Below are 18140 nucleotides of genomic sequence, written 5' to 3'. Positions count from 1 at the left end.
ATTTGACTTTTTTTTTTTTTTCCCCATAACCCTCAGGATCTTTTAAGAAGTTTAAAATGACTGTCTTACTGCGTCCAACCTCAGCAGCAATGGCACGCTGTGAGAGGCCTTGCTAATGCAGCTCAACAATCCGACCGCGTTCAAAGAGATAAAGATTTTTTGCCTTTACCATCAGGAGGTCATGACAGTGTGGGTACCTGATAGCCTGACGAGCCAGACCCACATTAAATGTAGGGTCTGGGCACTCTCCATAGACAGGGCTCAACCGGAGGGGTGCGATAAACGGTTGTCTTTCAAACTCCCTCTCCATGCAATAGGATAGCGCTACAACCAATCAGAGCAACGAAGAAGGTGACGTAGTCGGAGCGACGGAAAAGAGAGTTCCTTTGTCAGAGAAAAGCTTAACTTCAAGTCTTTCAGAGTGGCGGCCAAAGCCGATTCGAAAGAAAGTTGTTCGCTAGCAGCAGCCATCGCTCTGGTAGTTCTAGCAGGATGGGGAATTCACGCGTAATTCACGGAACTTATGGTCGCAGGTCAGTCGTCATCATGTTAAGCCCGCCCACCGACTCGTGATTGGCCCGGTCCATTTTGGATTTTTCGAAATCTCAAGTCAACGTAGAGTAACTAGACTGCCCCTGGAAGCAAATGTAATTTGCTGCCGCTAGGGGCGCGTCTAGATTCTAGGCTAGGTACCTGACAGAAAATGACACTGAATCCACATTGTTGCGAAGATTTGGGCTTTTAAAGGCTGTGGTCTTAAACTTTTGATCAGCTGATGAACAGCCTATTTCAGTTTAATGGTTGTTTGCAAAAAATTACTTACTCAAATTTTTTTCTTGTCTCACTCCCATTTCTTCTTTTTGCATTTTAAAGCACTACTTAGAACAGGGGTGTCACACTGATCCGTGAAAGGGCCATGTGGCTGCAGGTTTTTATTCCAACCATGCAGCACCCATGCAGTGGGTGTGGCTGGCAAGTTTTTGTTCCAATCAAGCAAAAGGACACCTGAAATGACTGCGTGAAGGCAGTTCAGTTGATTGATTGAGCCAAGTCAGGTGTGCTGCTGCATGGTTGGAATGAAAACCTGCAGCCACAGCGGCCCTTTCACGGATCAGTTTGACACCTGTGACTTAGAACCTTCTTAAGATCCAACAGTGCAATATGTAAATTTTTGCAATTTTTTCAACTGGTCTTAAAATTTTAATCAGGAGTGTATATGAAGATCAGTGTCTGTCTTCACTGAAGTAAAACACCAACAATAACTGTACAGTATGATACACTGTCTAGTAGAGGTATGACAGCCAGAGTGAAGTAAACTCACAGACTGAAGGAGAGCGGTAATCCTCATGTCCACTGAAAGCACAGGAGACGGTGTCTCCAGGAGAAAAGTTGTCTGTCAAAGTAGAAGTTTGCTGTGTCCTGATTTTCTGTCCGTTCTTGAACCAGACGTAAAGACGACCAGCTGGACGGCAGCTGCTGAGACACTTGAGCTCTGCCTCAGTATGAGACTGATGGACTGATATTATTCTGGTCACCTGCACCTGCAGAGCTGCACATGACAACACAACAGTAATGTCAAATCTGTTTAAATACTCAATGCACTAATACATCCACCTACACAGTTAGTGTTCATCAGTACCTGTGACAGTCAGAGTTGTTCCAGGTAAAAGACTTCTCCATTCAAACCATTGTGTCTTGAATTTGAAGTGATATTCAGATGAATCAGTCTCTCTGAGGTTAGTGATTCTCAGAGTGGATCTTCCTCTCTGTGATTCAAGGACCTGAACACGACCTGAATACTGGGAGTCTTTACTCAGGTCCTTAGGCTGTGAGGGATCCTTCCACTGACGACTACGATCACGACTGAACCAGAATTTTGACACATTATGATAATAATGACTGTATGTGGAGGAAATGTCCACTGATGAGCCTTTAGGAGCACAGATGCTTCTGTTAGTGTAAGACACTTTGTAGCATTTTGGATTAAGGACACCTGAAACAAGAAGAAGAAGAAAAGGTCCTGAACAACATTTAAACCTAACCCTGCAGAGACCAAAGAAGAGAACAGGAAGAGAAAGTGTGGTTTTCTGAAACATAGACACTGATGGTTCATTCAGAGATGACACTGAGTTAGTGGAAGACTGAAATAAACTCACATTGTGGAGGAGAGGGAAACTTCTCAAATCCTTTAGCAGCACAGGAAACACTGTCTCCATCACCAAATAATTGTTCAATTGAATCAGTGTCTTTGTCCATGTTCAGTCCATTCTGGTACCAGACGTAGGAATGATCAGATAGACGACACCTGCTCTGACACTTCACCTCTGCCCAGCGAGGATACCGTGTTTGAGATGAATCCGATATTGATGTTTTCTCAACCTGTACATGGAGAACTGAAGTGAAGAGAGAAATGTCATTTTAACTGTTATCACCCATTAAATAAACACATTCATCAATAGTCCAGTAACAGCAGTTCCATGTTTCACATTTGACATATCTGGAGGAGAAATTCTTACCTGAGACAGTCAGAGTGACTCCAGGTGAACCAGTATATTTCCCTCCTGGTTGGTTTGTTGTGAATCTGAACTTGTACTCAGCTGAGTCTCTCTCTCTCAGGTCTGAGATTCTCAGAGTGCACCTGTTCTCATCACAGTGATACTGAACACGACCGGAAAACTCTGCGTCTGTCATCAGATCCACAGGTTCACCACCTTCCATTTTAGTCAACCACACAGCTTTTTCAACCACAGTGACCTTCTCATTTATTCTGGATGGGTACGTGTAGCTGCAGCTTATTTCCACTGTTGATCCTTCTACAGCACAGATCTGAGTAGAAGTGTAAGTCACTCCATAATCACTCTGACCAAGTACCACTGGAACACAGAGAACATCAGAGACCACAATTAATTGTTCTGCTTTAAAAAGATGATTTCTACAGTTAATCTGTACGTGAGCTGAGGCAGGACGTCCCACTCTCTGAGGATGCAGTGAAGGAACAGTGATGTATTTAACATGAGAGACATGAGACAGTTGAACTGAAGGGGAGAAATGGAAGAGGACAAGTTCTTAGAAAAAGAGAAGTGACACAAAAAGAGAAGTAGTTTTTTATCTAGCTGTGTCAAGTACATTGTGAACCTCTGCCACACAGTATAACTTATATTTCTGTTATAATAAATTATAATTATAATAATACATTTCTAATATATACATGGCAGAGACATGTTGAATGACTGACGGTGATCTGAAGTTATTTTAATGACTTCATGATCATTAATAAATATTCTATAAAACATTTGAATCAATGAATTATCTTTCCAAAACGACACAGTGACTAAATTCATTGAGACTGTGGAACATTTGATAAATATTAGTTGGTATCTTCACTGCTCCATCAATGACTGAAACTTTTCCACTTTAAAAAGACTGAATGATGAAGCTCAAAGAATCTGGTATTTCTATCAGTGATCAGCTCTGCAGTTACACACAAATAAAAGCAATATTTCACAGAGTTTAACAGCCTGCTTTATGTTTGTGTCCATTCTAACAGGAAGTATTTATTAACCACAACAAGCAGCTACAGCATCAGTGAAAATGTGAAAAACACAAACTCAAAGTACCTGACCAAGAGAGAAGTAAGACGACAAATCCAGCTTCTGCTACTATAAACCTCATGTTGGTGGCTCCTCTCTCTGCTGTGTCTGCAGGTAAAACACATCAGCTGCTAAATAACATCCACAACGGTTACCTAACGTCTGAACTGAGCAACATGAATGTGCTCACAAAGAAGGATGTGATCTGAAGGCAGACTCTGTTCTTTATCCTCTCACCGTGGTCAAGATGGGTGGGTAACAGTTCAGCAGTTTCATTCTTCTAAAAAAAGGTGTGAGTGTGAACTGTTGTTTCATATGATCAGGAATCCCCCTTGTATCCATAGCAACATTTAGTGTGAGGTTATTAAATGATCTCATTCTTCTTCTTCTGCATATAAAATCATATATGTCAGTAATCAACATACACAGTCATGTTGTGGTGTTGATCTGTTTTGGTGACAGTTTGTGATCTCACTGTTTGTGTTGTTCTTTCATTCACTGACTTCAAAGTTGTTCTTTCTATTCACACAGACACAGGGAGAACATGCAAACTACACACAGAAAGGAACCAGTCAGCCTGGATTAGAACCCAGAACCTTCTGGCTGTGAGGCATCAGTGCTAACCACTACACCACTGTGTCGCCCCTCTAGATTTTTATACAGCATAACAATAAGTTGCAAGAATAAATGTTGCTGTGGTTACAAAGGGGATTAATGAACATGTGAAACAACAGTTCACACTCACACCTTTAAATAGAAGAATGAAACTGCTGAACTGTTACCCGCCCATCTTGACCACGGTGAGAGGATAAAGAACAGAGTGTGCCTTCAGATCACATCCTTCTTTGTGAGCACATTCATGTTGCTCAGTTCAGACGTTAGGTAACTGTTGTGGATGTTATTTAGCAGCTGATGTGTTTTACCTGCAGACACAGCAGAGAGAGGAGCCACCAACATGAGGTTTATAGTAGCAGAAGCTGGATTTGTCGTCTTACTTCTCTCTTGGTCAGGTACTTTGAGTTTGTGTTTTTCACATTTTCACTGATGCTGTAGCTGCTTGTTGTGGTTAATAAATACTTCCTGTTAGAATGGACACAAACATAAAGCAGGCTGTTAAACTCTGTGAAATATTGCTTTTATTTGTGTGTAACTGCAGAGCTGATCACTGATAGAAATACCAGATTCTTTGAGCTTCATCATTCAGTCTTTTTAAAGTGGAATAGTTTCAGTCATTGATGGAGCAGTGAAGAAACCAACTAATATTTATCAAATGTTCCACAGTCTCAATGAATTAAGTCACTGTGTCGTTTTGGAAAGATAATTCATTGATTCAAATGTTTTATAGAATATTTATTAATGATCATGAAGTCATTAAAATAACTTCAGATCACCGTCAGTCATTCAACATGTCTCTGCCATGTATATATTAGAAATGTATTATTATAATTATAATTTATTATAAAAGAAATATAAGTTGGCAGAGGTTCACACTGTAGTTGACACAGCTATATAAAAAACTACTTCTCTTTTTGTGTCACTTCTCTTTTTCTAAGAACTTGTCCTCTTCCGTTTCTCCTCTTCAGTTCAACTGTCTCATGTCTCTCATGTTAAATACATCACTGTTCCTTCACTGCATCCTCAGAGAGTGGGACGTCCTGCCTCAGCTCACGTACAGATTAACTGTAGAATTCATCTTTTTAAAGCAGAACAATTAATTGTGGTCTCTGATGTTCTCTGTGTTCCAGTGGTACTTGGTCAGAGTGATCATGGAGTGACTTACACTTCTACTCAGATCTGTGCTGTAGAAGGATCAACAGTGGAAATAAGCTGCAGCTACACGTACCCATCCAGAATAAATGAGAAGGTCACTGTGGTTGAAAAAGCTGTGTGGTCGACTAAAATGGAAGGTGGTGAACCTGTGGATCTGATGACAGACGCAGAGTTTTCAGGTCGTGTTCAGTATCACTGTGATGAGAACAGGTGCACTCCGAGAATCTCAGACCTGAGAGAGAGAGACTCAGCTGAGTACAAGTTCAGATTCACAACAAACCAACCAGGAGGGAAATATACTGGTTCACCTGGAGTCACTCTGACTGTCTCAGGTAAGAATTTCTCCTCCAGATATGTCAAATGTGAAACATGGAACTGCTGTTACTGGACTATTGATGAATGTGTTTTTTAATGGGTGATAACAGTTAAAATGACATTTCTCTGTTCACTTCAGTTCTCCATGTAGAGGCAGAGAAAACATCAGCACTGTATCCTCATTGGGCGGAGGTGAAGTGTCAGAGCAGGTGTCGTCTATCTGATCATTCCTACGTCTGGTACAAGAATGGACTGAACATGGACAAAGACACTGATTTAATTAAACAATACTTTGAATATGGAGACAGTGTTTCCTGTGCTGTTAAAGGATTTGAGAAGTTTCCCTCTCCTCCACAATGTGAGTTTATTTCAGTCTTCCACTAACTCAGTGTCATCTCTGAATGAACCATCAGTGTCTATGTTTCAGAAAACCACACTTTCTCTTCCTGTTCTCTTCTTTGGTCTCTGCAGGGTTAGGTTTAAATGTTGTTCAAAACCTTTTCTTCTTCTTCTTCTTGTTTCAGGTGTCCTTAAACCAACCTGTAACAAAGTGACTTACACAGACAGAAGCATCTGTGCTCCTAAAGGCTCATCAGTGGACATTTCCTGCACATACAGTCATTTTGATCAATATGTTGAGTCAAAATTCTGGTTCAGTCGTGATCGTAGTCGTCAGTGGAAGGATCCCTCACAGCCTGAGGACCTGAGTAAAGACTCTCAGTATTCAGGTCGTGTTCAGGTCCTTGAATCACGGAGAGGAAGATCCACTCTGAGAATCACTAACCTGAGAGAGACTGATTCATCTGAGTATCACTTCAAATTCAAGACAGAATGGTTTGAATGGAGAAGTGTTTTACTTGGAACAACTCTGACTGTCACAGGTACTGATGAACACTAACTGTGTAGGTGGATGTATTAGTGCATTGAGTATTTAAACAGATTTGACATTACTGTTGTGTTGTCATGTGCAGCTCTGCAGGTGCAGGTGACCAGAATAATATCAGTCCATCAGTCTCATACAAAGCTCAAGTGTCTCAGCAGCTGCCGTCCAGCTGGTCGTCTTTACGTCTGGTTCAAGAACGGACAGAAAATCAGGACACAGCAAACTTCTACTTTGACAGACAACTTTTCTCCTGGAGACACCGTCTCCTGTGCTTTCAGTGGACATGAGGATTACCGCTCTCCTTCAGTCTGTGAGTTTACTTCACTCTGGCTGTCATACCTCTACTAGACAGTGTATCATACTGTACAGTTATTGTTGGTGTTTTACTTCAGTGAAGAGAGACACTGATCTTCATATATATCTGTAAAGGAAGAAGGTGAAATGCATCCCTTCATAATTAACATCACATCTGCTTTAATGTTTGTCGGTTCAACTGTTTTTGATGTTCCTCTGCAGGAAAAGCATCACTTTATAACAACATAATAATCTCCATCAATCTCCAGATCCTCCAAAGCTTCCCTCTGTATCAGTGAGTCCATCTGGTGAGATAGTGGAAAACAGTTCAGTGACTCTGATCTGTAGCAGTGATGCTAACCCAGCAGCTAACTACACCTGGTACAAGAGGCAAACACATGTCAGTAAAGGACCACAGCTTGTCCTCAGCTCTATCCAGCCCTCTGACTCTGGAGATTATCACTGTGCAGCTGAGAACATAATGGGCAAGATGTCATCTGAATACATTAAAATTGACGTAAAACGTGTGTGAATATACAAATCCAGTCTGTTAAGTTCTTTGCACTGTGTCTCCCATGACAAGGTTTTTCTCTTTATTTTAGTTCTAATTTATTTTTATGGGTCTCTTCCAGATCCTCCAAAGCTTTCCTCTGTATCAGTGAGTCCATCTGGTGAGATAGTGGAGGGTAGTTCAGTGACTCTGACCTGTAGCAGTGATGCTAACCCAGCAGCTAACTACACCTGGTACAAGGAGAACCAAAGACTTCCTCTAGGACCAGGAGGTATTTATTATTTCACCTCCATCAGCTCTGAGGACAGAGGGATCTACTACTGCAAGTCTGAGGATCAACATCCTGTGTCTGTATTCATAGACGTCCAGTGTAAGTAAACATCAGCTGATCTGTTGTCAGTTGGATTTAAAAGTTGAAGATGACACGGTTGGAGTTCAGACTGTGATAAAAATGACTGAGCAGATTCTCCCTGTATTGTCCTCCAGATCCTCCAAAGCTTATCTCTGTATCAGTGAGTCCTTCAACAAAGATAGTGGAGGGTAGTTCAGTGACTCTGACCTGTAGCAGTGATGCTAACCCAGCAGCTAACTACACCTGGTACAAGGAGAATGAAGACTCACCAAAAGCTTCAGGACAGATCTTCACCATCACTGACTTCAAAGCTGAACACAGTGGGAGTTATTACTGTGAAGCCCAGAACAGAAGAGGACGTCATAACTCCACCTTACATCTGATTGGTGTAGCAGGTAAAGAAAGATTCAAATATCAGTTTACTGCACCAGAGATTATCAGCAAGTCACTACAGAGAAAACCAGCAGTGATTCTAAAACACTAACATGTCCTGTCAGGATTTTTTAGACAGTTCTTTTTCTTCTGCAGTCATTCTCAGTCAGGACGAGCCTCCATCATGTCAGAAGATGATCACACTGACAGACTGATTCACTAACTATATCATCCTGCAGATAGACCTAAACAACCAACCCTGTTAGTGAGACACAAAGACCTCATATCAGTGTTTGTCCATTTGTAGGAAAATCAGTAGTAATACTGAATGTCATCAGGTTAACTTTGGTGGTGCTGATGCTGATTCCTCTGCTTCTTGTGATTCTGTGTATGAGGTAAATCTGTTTAGTTTTTACTTTACTATTCAGACATTTTACTTTTAAATTTGTATTTATTCCTCGTCTTATTTCTTGGTTCCCATCCAGGAAGAAGAAACCCTTCAGCTGTGTGACTGAACCAAATGAACCTGTGGAGGCTATAGAGGTGAGAGAGAGAGATCAGAGCATGTGAACAGAACTCACTTTATAATCACGTTTAAATCTTTTTCCTTTGTTTAATGAGTTTAACATCATTGTATGTATTTTAGCAGTGTTATTCTTTGTAGAGATGTTTATTTGCCTTCAACCATTTTCTGATTATTAACCGTATACTGAACTGTAGATGTAGGACAGTGTTAAAACAAATGTCTTCTTTCTGTAGATGCTGTGAAACCAGAGACATTCCTCTTCTCATTCAAGTTATTACAACTCTGACTCATCACAGTGTACAAGGGACATGTACATGGAAAATAGTTTCCATATCAATCAGTGATTGTTTCAGAGCTCATCTAACTGATGCCAGTTTTAAAAACCCACCAGGAAATAGCTGCAACCTTCACTTAAATAAATGACTTGGTTGGGTGATTAATGGTCGGCCTCTTCAGGTCTCTTTACCACCCAGAGCATCTCTGTGACGACTGCTGCACAGAGTCATAAATACAAAACCTTGCAAATGTTATTTTCAGTGTCAAAAGCCATCACATTTTCTTGTTACTTATTCAACATATAAATCAGTATAACAAATGTATTTTGCATTGTAGTTGTCAAGTGATAAGAGTCAAAGTATTTTGTGTCAGACATGGATTTATACTAGCCTGGCTGACGCGACTGCACATCTCAATGAGATGCTGGTCTGGAAACTACGTGTTTATTTTCTCGTATTTGAGGCGTGGTTTTACAAATGCCTAGAGCCGTTTATTGGGCGCTACGAATGTCTATCAAATGCGCCTGGTAATTCCCATGCTGCCTTGCACGCGATTCATCGCCAAAGCCTGTTGGTAGCAGAGCAAACACATCCTTCTTGGCAATGAAGTCTTTCAACGCCAAACGTTGCTCTTTTTTTAAAATAAACTTGCGTTCTAAGCTACTTAAAACACTGTCTAAGGCTGCATCGAACGGTAACGTTAGGTCCGCTGCCATGTTGGATTAACACACTACAAGCTTCGGTGTCGCGCATAGACGTCGTCATCGTCTTGCTGCCCCCCCGTTCTGTGATTGGTTCCCTATCTCAGGAGAAAATATGGGCGATGGTTTCCAGACTGCTTTTGCAGCGAGAATGAAATCGCGCGCAAAGCAGTATGGGAACACCCAGGCTAGATTTATACCCTCAAGATGCTTAACATTGAGCAAACTACAAACTACAATCCGGTACTTTCATGAACATCCCCAAGCTTTACCCATAAGTGATTCAAAGAAAGTCAGGACTGATGGCCATAACAAAATAAAATTAATGTTACAACATAAACATAACATAAATAACAACAAAAATAGTAATATAACACAGAAAAACAGCTTTACTGGACAACAAATATAAAAGAAGTGGTATAAAAAAGAAGATGAACAAGGAGACATCATGAGAATAACACTGGAGGCAAAATATTCAAGGCGTGAAAGCATAGCTTAGAAACATGTAGAAACAAAGACAAACTCACAAAGGTCCAGAGCAGAGAGAGGTCTTCATTATCTTTATATGGAAAATGAGACACAGGTAAAACTACTGAGGGTGGAGCAAACAATTGTGGGAGGGAAGCAAAACAACCTGAAAGACTCAAGGAGGTCTTCAAAGTAACACAGGAAATTGAGCTAAAACTCGGGAACAGAAGAAGCTATTAGAGAAAAAGACTGTATATGAAAAACACTGCATAAATGTCCAAAAACTCAAGAAAAGATGGAGGCTGTCAGGAGGTTCATCAGGAGGCTGATACTGCAAACCCTTCAGGAGCCTGGCAGGGCGCAGGTGATTAAGGCGCTTTAGAGTCTGGGCTGGAGGCCATCGTCAAAGGTGGTGATCCTCTGGAGGAAGGTGGTGACCCTCCGCTGACTTTGCAGGAGGTTCGTCTGGAGGTCAGTGACGATGGGGAAGACCCTGAGGAGGTAGGCCAGGAGGCTGATGATCCAGACCTTCCAAGAGCCTGACAGGAGTCCAGGGTTGAAGGCAAAGACTTTCTGGAGTTCTCTGCTGGGGACCAACGGCAAAGGTGGAGATGCTCCTGGAGGACGCCAAGGAAGAGAGGGACCTTCTGGAGGCTTGGCAGGAGGTTGGCAGCGAGGGTCCTCCAGGGGTAGCGTAGGGTGAGTTCACTGTGTGAAAATATAAACTGTACATATTGTGCAAACCTCATTTTTACCACAGACTTAAAACTGAAGGATTCACTAAGCTGGGTGATTTTACTTTTTGTTTATTCAACATTCTTCTTCTTGGTCCTTTTCTTCAGCCTTCAAGTCTGAGACGTTCTCATACACAGGACAGGACTTTAACTGATGGGGAGAGATTACAAAATGACACTCAGTGAATGTTATTTAATCATGAACACATCAGCTCACTTCATATTAAATGGACTTCTTCCAGTGGATTAGAAAGCCGTCGTGTTGTCTGTCTCTCTCTCTCACCTCTTCATAATCATTCAGTTCAGCGGTGGCTTTGGGGTTAGTTTTTTTTCTTTCTGTGTAGAATCCAATGACAACAAATACATTTTTTCACAAAATTAAAATGGTTGCATACAGAAGCAAGCTTCTGATGGGTTACCCACAGAGTTTCCTATTTAAACCTCAACTTCCCACCAGTTCCTTAGAACTGTTTTACTGCGTCAGCTTGAAGCCATACAACCATGTAGTACTGTAGTCCAACAGGAATGTGCATGGTGAATTAAATCAAACGATCCATGAACCAATAAATGACAGGTCTCAGTTGCACTTCGTTTTATTAACCACTAGATGTCCTACTCGAGCACTGTGTCATTGAAGCCTCGAGTAATGAACCATTTTGTGAAGCGTCAAACAAAGCCTCGATCAGCCATCCCTACATAAAAGGCCGAACGGGCCGCTGTATGGTGGATCAAGGACCAGCTGCTAACTAACACTCTGAGAACAAAGACAGAGAGAGGTTTAGGACACACCTTTATGGATAGGTAAGAGCTGGACATAGAATGATATGGGGTGTGGTCTTGTTCCCAAACCTAAGTTCTAATCACTTCATTTACAGAGTGGCAAGTTTCATCATTATAATGACTAACTGTGAGAAAGAGGAAAATAAATCAGAACAAAACATTGTGTTCATGAAATGAAAGTTTAAAATCTTTATTCTGAATAATAAAACTCTTTAGAGCTGAAATTCAGCCCTGTGATAGACTGGAGACCTGTCGAGGGTGGACCCCACCTCTCACCCCAAAGACAGCTGGGATGAATGAATGAATGAATAATAAACTTAGAGCAGAAATCCACAACTTCTTGTAAATTGTCGCCCTCTGCTGCAGTGAGAGGGAACTACAACCATGTCCAAACTACAGAGCTTCAACAAAGTGTAATGTCTGATTCTCTGGTGTTAAAGGATGTGCTGTGCACGCTGTGAAATATTTTTACTCTCACTTCAACAAGGATTCATCTTTCTCTGCATGTGTATTTCTCAAAACGAGCTGATTCAGAATAAAGATTTTAAACCTCAGCCATGTTTGGTTCTGACTTATTTCTCACTTTCTTCCAGTTACTTGTTCTAATGATGAAACTTGTCACTGTGTCATAAACTGTTCCACATGAAATGTTCATCATAACACAACCAACAACTGCTTCACTGATTAAAACTCCTCACTTCCTGTTAGAATGGACACAAACGTAAAGCAGGCTGTTAAACTCTGTGAAATATTGCTTTTATTTGTGTGTAACTGCAGAGCTGATCACTGATAGAAATACCAGATTCTTTGAGCTTCATCATTCAGTCTTTTTAAAGTGGAAAAGTTTCAGTCATTGATGGAGCAATGAAGATACCAACTAATATTTATCAAATGTTCCACATGTAGCACTGGTAACCTAATCACTCTGCCATAGTTCATTGTTGGCCAACAGGAATCACAACATGAATCACAGGAAACAGCCAATCAGTCACCTCCATAGCATTAGGCGTGTTAGACTTCATGCAGATCTGTGCAGATCTGACTTGACGTGATGCATGCTGGGTCGAACAAGTTCATTTTAACCAATCATATTCGAGGTCTATGAGCAGAACAACCCAGCATGCATCACATCAAGTCAGATCTGCACAGATCTGCATGAAGTCGAACGAGCCTATTGTCACTAACAACACCTGAGCCAATCACCTGCAGTCTTACCCACCCGGTATCCACCCTGTTCCTTTGTTTGAAGTGAATCCAGCTTCATTTAGACACACACAGAGCAGCCACTTGATACCAGGATCACACCACACCACTCAGTACTGGAAAACCTCCACCATAAACCAACTGGAAGCAGGAGACTGGATAATCAAGGAAACTGGACTTTTCCTCCCATAGTCACCCCTTGGATTGGTGAGTCAAATCTCATCTTAAACAAGTCTGGAAGCTGTTTAGTATCAAAGCTAACTAATGCTAATGCTAACACCACTACCCAACCTTTTCTACTGCTGCCCTTGGATTTCTGGATGTGCTAAAGTTCCACTGCTGTGAAGCAAACACTTGACTGAACACTGGTGAGACAAACTGAGGAAAGATGTGATGAGCGTACATTAACATGGAAAGACTGATGATGAGGATGGTGATGATGATGATTGAACAGGTCAGGCTTTTATGGATGGAGATAATTTGGATGGATGGTGAGCTACCCTTTGGAAGAACTGGACAGAATCTGAGAAGATTCATCCATTCACCCACCCCACCCATTGGCAGGCCTCAAGCCTAAAAGCTTCATGCCTTTTCCAATTGGTACGGTAAGATTTGCTTACTAGCTCAATTGACTTGATTAGCACACAACTAGCAATATTTAACACAATCACTTTTCACCTCTCAACTGAACAAAGAACTGCCGTTGCATCAATGACATTACACATGGCACTAAGTCACTTTACATTGGTTGAAGTGAAATTGCTTTGATGTCATATGCTGTTGATTTAATTGATTGAAATGTTTGATTGAATTGAAGGTGAATCTTATGGTGAATGTTTAGTGACTAATAGATTTTGATCTAAAACACTGAAAGAAACTAGAGTGAAACCACTACTAGTAGAATTTTGAAGATAAACTATTTCATTGTTGATGTAAGAACTTTGTATTACTGTTTTGCTTTATTATTTTGCTCATTGTTTTTCTTGATACATTTCAAGTATTTTCTGTTCTATGAATATTCAATATAATAGCAGTAACATCAGTTCTATGTCTTGTGCTTCATTAATCCTCACACGGCTCCAAGAGTTGAACCTTCCACCAGCTCTAGCCCTGCGTTATCCTGATACTTACATATGGTAGCCTAGCATATTATTATTACTCATATCTATTGTGCATTAGTTAATAAGAGTATTCTATTATAAGTGCTACAGACACTTAAATTATAACAGAAGCCTTGGTCAGAGAGGTAGAGTTTAACAGTAGTGGGCACAGAAGGCGCCGTTTGATTTTGTGGCTGCTCTCGTCTGAAGCTTCTGTAAGTACAGGACAGGGGTAAACTGATTCAAAAAGATGTGAAGTCACTGCGTCCTGCAAGAAGAGGTAGTGAAAGAGAATGTAGATGCACTCTCTGGACACTGATTATCTTCTGTATTCCTTCTGAATCTGTCCTGATGTTGTTAACCTGACCCAGCTGGTTTGTCACTTTTACACCCCAACATTACTAGAACTTTGTTTGACTGTTAGTTTGTAGAGAATTTACAGCTTGAGCTGAGGTTGTACATGACTTTACTTACACATGGGACAGTACACAGATTTACTATTAAAATGGATGTTGTGAGGACTAATTTTGTACAAGAAAACAAGACGTTAAGATTTTAACAATATAAATGTAATATACACTAAAATTATATTCAATGTGCAGTGTTTACAGTATTATACAAATAAAAAATGACCCAACACCTAAACTTGATCATTCATTATCTTATATGTCGACTTCACTGCTGCACCATGACTCTTTAAGGATCATGTGGACTCGTCACTGATCACGTGGCGCCTCCTAGAAGACAGGTGAGGAGCCCAGTGGGTCGTTGGTTCATCAAGTGTGTGGAAATACTTCACTAAAGATGAAGTCCATACTACCGTGACATGTCAGTCCTGAAATACAACTAAAGTACTACTGCAAAAAAGTCATGCTAATGCTAACGCTAGCAGAGGAACAGTCCAAATCCTCTGGACAGCAGTCAGTTAACAACTTGACCAAACGTCCTGTGGTAACAGAGAGAAGGAGGCTGCACATCAACTATTTGATAAAGTTATTAGACCTTTAGCTGCTACACTATCCCATCTAACAACACACTGTGGAGTACTATTAAATGCTGCTGATGGTGCTGAGGTGCTGCCTGTTTTTATACAGGCTATACATATCTGCAGATCACAGTATGTAGCACATGAGCTGTCTGTTCTCAGCAGATGATTCAGGTCAACAATAGAGATTTATTACTTTCTACTGGGTTTTTATTAGTGATGTCATCAGAGACTAGTCGACTTTAAAAAATCTGAAATCTACAACCTCTAAGAACCGCTTATCCTCCAGAGGGCCACGGGGGCTTTAGCCTATCCCAGCTGTTATTGTGCCAACCCTGGACAGGTTACCATTCTATCACACAGATCTAAATTCTCTCAGAGACACAAACAGTCGTCCTGATTGAACAAACCGTCTCATATCATACGCCAGCTCACGCTTCCATTCGTCTACTTCTCGTATTAACTGGTTTCTACATGTTCTGATGAAATGATCTCAAATTTAGTTTATGTTTTTGGAGAGAGGTCACGTCACTGGGGACAGATGTTGTTTCTTTTTTTAGTGATGCAAAAAATATTTTGGTCTGAAGGTGACACCAGAGGAAGCAACATGCTGTTTTTAAAGTCTTCCTGTCATCACTTTGAATGCAGTATCACAGCATTAAATACACAACTTCAAATAAGAGATCCATTTAAAAGACACCAGACAGTAAACAGGAGAAATGCAAGCACACAACTTTCTAAGATGATAAAGACAAAGAGCGATGCAGACAAAGCATGAATAAATAAATACAAATACGAAAACAGAAGATGAAAACTGAGAACAGATATCTAACCAACAATGAAACCGCTGTGATCATTGAATTCTACAACTCTGGTCAGCAAAGGAAAAAGTAGAAATGAAATGTTGGCCGTGTGGATCTGAATGAATGTATTTTAATCTGGTTCTGGCCGCCTGCAGATCCACACTGTCTTCACACTCTGTGCTTTTTGTTAGCCTTGCTGTACAGGACGTCCTCCACAGCTGCCTGACCACTTGTTCTAGGAAGGAAGTGACAACATTTGAAAGAGGATCAATTCAAATACAACTGATGCATGCTACTGGAATATACACCGATCAGCCACAACATTATGACCAGGAGAAGTCAACATTGACCATCTTGTGACAGTTCAGTGTTCTGCTGGGAAACTTCTGGACCTGGCATTCATTGGTGTGGATGTTACTTAGACATGTAGCACCCACCTAGACCAGACCAGGCACCCCCACCAGGCACCCCCACCCCATAGCAATGACACTCCTTGATGGCAGCAGCCATCCCCAGCAGGATGCAGCCTGACACAGACACACACACAAAAACACTTTAGGAACAACTAAAAAAAACAAAACATGAAGAACAGCACAAGGTGTTGACCTGGCCTCCAAATTCACTAGATCCCAAACTGATCAAGTATCTGTGGGATGATCCACAGAGGCCCCTCCCCTCAAATGCCCCCCCACTAACAACATTGTGTTGATCAGACACCACAGGACACCCTCAGAAGGCCCATGTCCATTCTCTGATGAGTCACCACAAGGGAGACCTGCACAATATTAGGAAGGTGGTCATAATGTTATCCCTGATCGGTGCATGTTGTGATTAAAAGGTTTTCTTAGATAACACAGCAACATAGCTGCTCACCTGCGGGTGCTGTGTCTGACTCCTGTGTAAACACATGCCTCTTCGTATCTGTGCAGATCAGCTGATCTGAGGTTGGAGTAGACGGGGTTTTCCTGGGTTGTATTAGGCCGTACGCTGGCATAGTGGATTTCATCACTCTGCAGACCACATGGACAAAGACTACATTATTTTAATTGTATTGCTGATAGCAGACATAATGAATTCCAGGGTGTTAAGGCCAGTAAGTAATATTTTTACAGCACTGCAGCATGAGGTCAGTAAAATGTCTGCTGGCTAAAAGTGGTTTCTAAACTTAAGAGTTGTAATTCTGTGACTTGTGTTGATGCAATACTGTACTTTCAGCTCAAAAGCAGAAACGGTGCAACATGTCAACAGATACATAACATTTTTAGATCTTAATCAACAAATATTTAACTGGGATTCTGACAAATAATCACAAATGAATCTATAATCTATCATAACCATTTTAACCCTTTACAGGACGAGGAACCATATTTTGTAGCTTCCGCACACATTTTAAACTGCGTCCTGGTGCCTCTCAGTGAGGTTTAGAAGCATGTGGTTTTCAGTCAGCCAATCAGAGAAGATCAAGGAAACATCCTCAGGTCAAATATGGTCTGCAAGTTTCACCTCTTCATGAACGCTAACTGTTATATTAGGTTCCACAAAGAAGAAGTGGTCTAATGTTGTCAACAAGTGTCTGAATCTGCACTTCTGTCGTAATGGTCTAAATACATGTTTACATGTTTGACCACTTAAGGACCAGGAACCATATACACTGCCTGGCAAAAAAAAATCTCCACCAGGATTTAACTAATCAAACAGGTAGGAGCCTCCTATTGGATAAGTACTGCATGGGTGATATTTTTCAGCTGACAACAAGTTATTTAAGCCCAACTGATGCAATGAGGCCCAGCGATGGACTGGCAACCTATCCAGGGTGTACCCCTGCCTCTCGCCCGATGACAGCTGGGATAGGCTCCAGCAGACCCCCGTGACCCTTAACAGGACTAAACGGGTATAGAAGATGAATGAATGAATGAATGATGCAATGAGTAGCTTCTCATTTCTTCAACAACCATGTCTAAAGACACATCCTGTGGTCGTGGAGAAGATGTTAGTCTGTTTGAGAAGGCTCAAATCACTGGCATGCATCAAGCAGAGAAAACATCTAAGGAGATTGTAGAAACTACTAAAACTGGGTTAAGAACTGTCCAAGGCATTATAAAAAACTGGAAGGATAGTGGAGAAGCATCGTCTTCCAGGAAGAAATGTGGTTGGGAAAAACTCCTGACTCATGGTGATCTGTGATCACTTAAACGTTTGGTGAAATCAAATGGCGGAAAAACAACAGTAGAACTCAGGGCTATGTTTAATAGTGAAAGTAAGAACATTTCCACACGTTCAATGTGAAGGAAACTCAAGAGAGTGGGACTGAACAGCTGTGTAGCCTTAAGAAAACCACTAATCAGTGAGGCCCTGTTCTAGAGTGATGGGAGCATCAGATAAAGATAAAGAGATAAAGAGCCTTTATTTGTCATTATATTATACAAGTATCATATAACGAGATTGCATGGTCAGACATGGAGGGTTGGTCCTGAGCCG

General features: G+C 41.1%; 1 protein-coding gene across 1 annotated transcript; it reads left to right on the top strand.

The window, feature by feature from the left end:
• Nucleotides 1-5490: 5490 nt before the first annotated feature.
• On the top strand, nt 5491-9284 carry LOC311506243 (B-cell receptor CD22-like; the record flags this gene model as incomplete). Its single annotated transcript, XM_084570125.1, has 4 exons — nt 5491-5692; nt 7122-7378; nt 7496-7733; nt 7850-9284. The coding sequence occupies 4 exons, from the start codon at nt 5491-5493 to the stop codon at nt 8197-8199; spliced, it is 1047 nt and encodes a 348-aa protein (XP_084426251.1). The 3' UTR covers nt 8200-9284.
• Between the last annotated feature and the right edge of the window lie 8856 nt (nt 9285-18140).

Source organism: Chelon labrosus (assembly GCF_963514085.1).
Source record: "Chelon labrosus genome assembly, chromosome: 2".
Lineage (NCBI taxonomy): Eukaryota > Metazoa > Chordata > Actinopteri > Mugiliformes > Mugilidae > Chelon > Chelon labrosus.
This window is presented reverse-complemented; position numbering and strand designations above follow the sequence as displayed.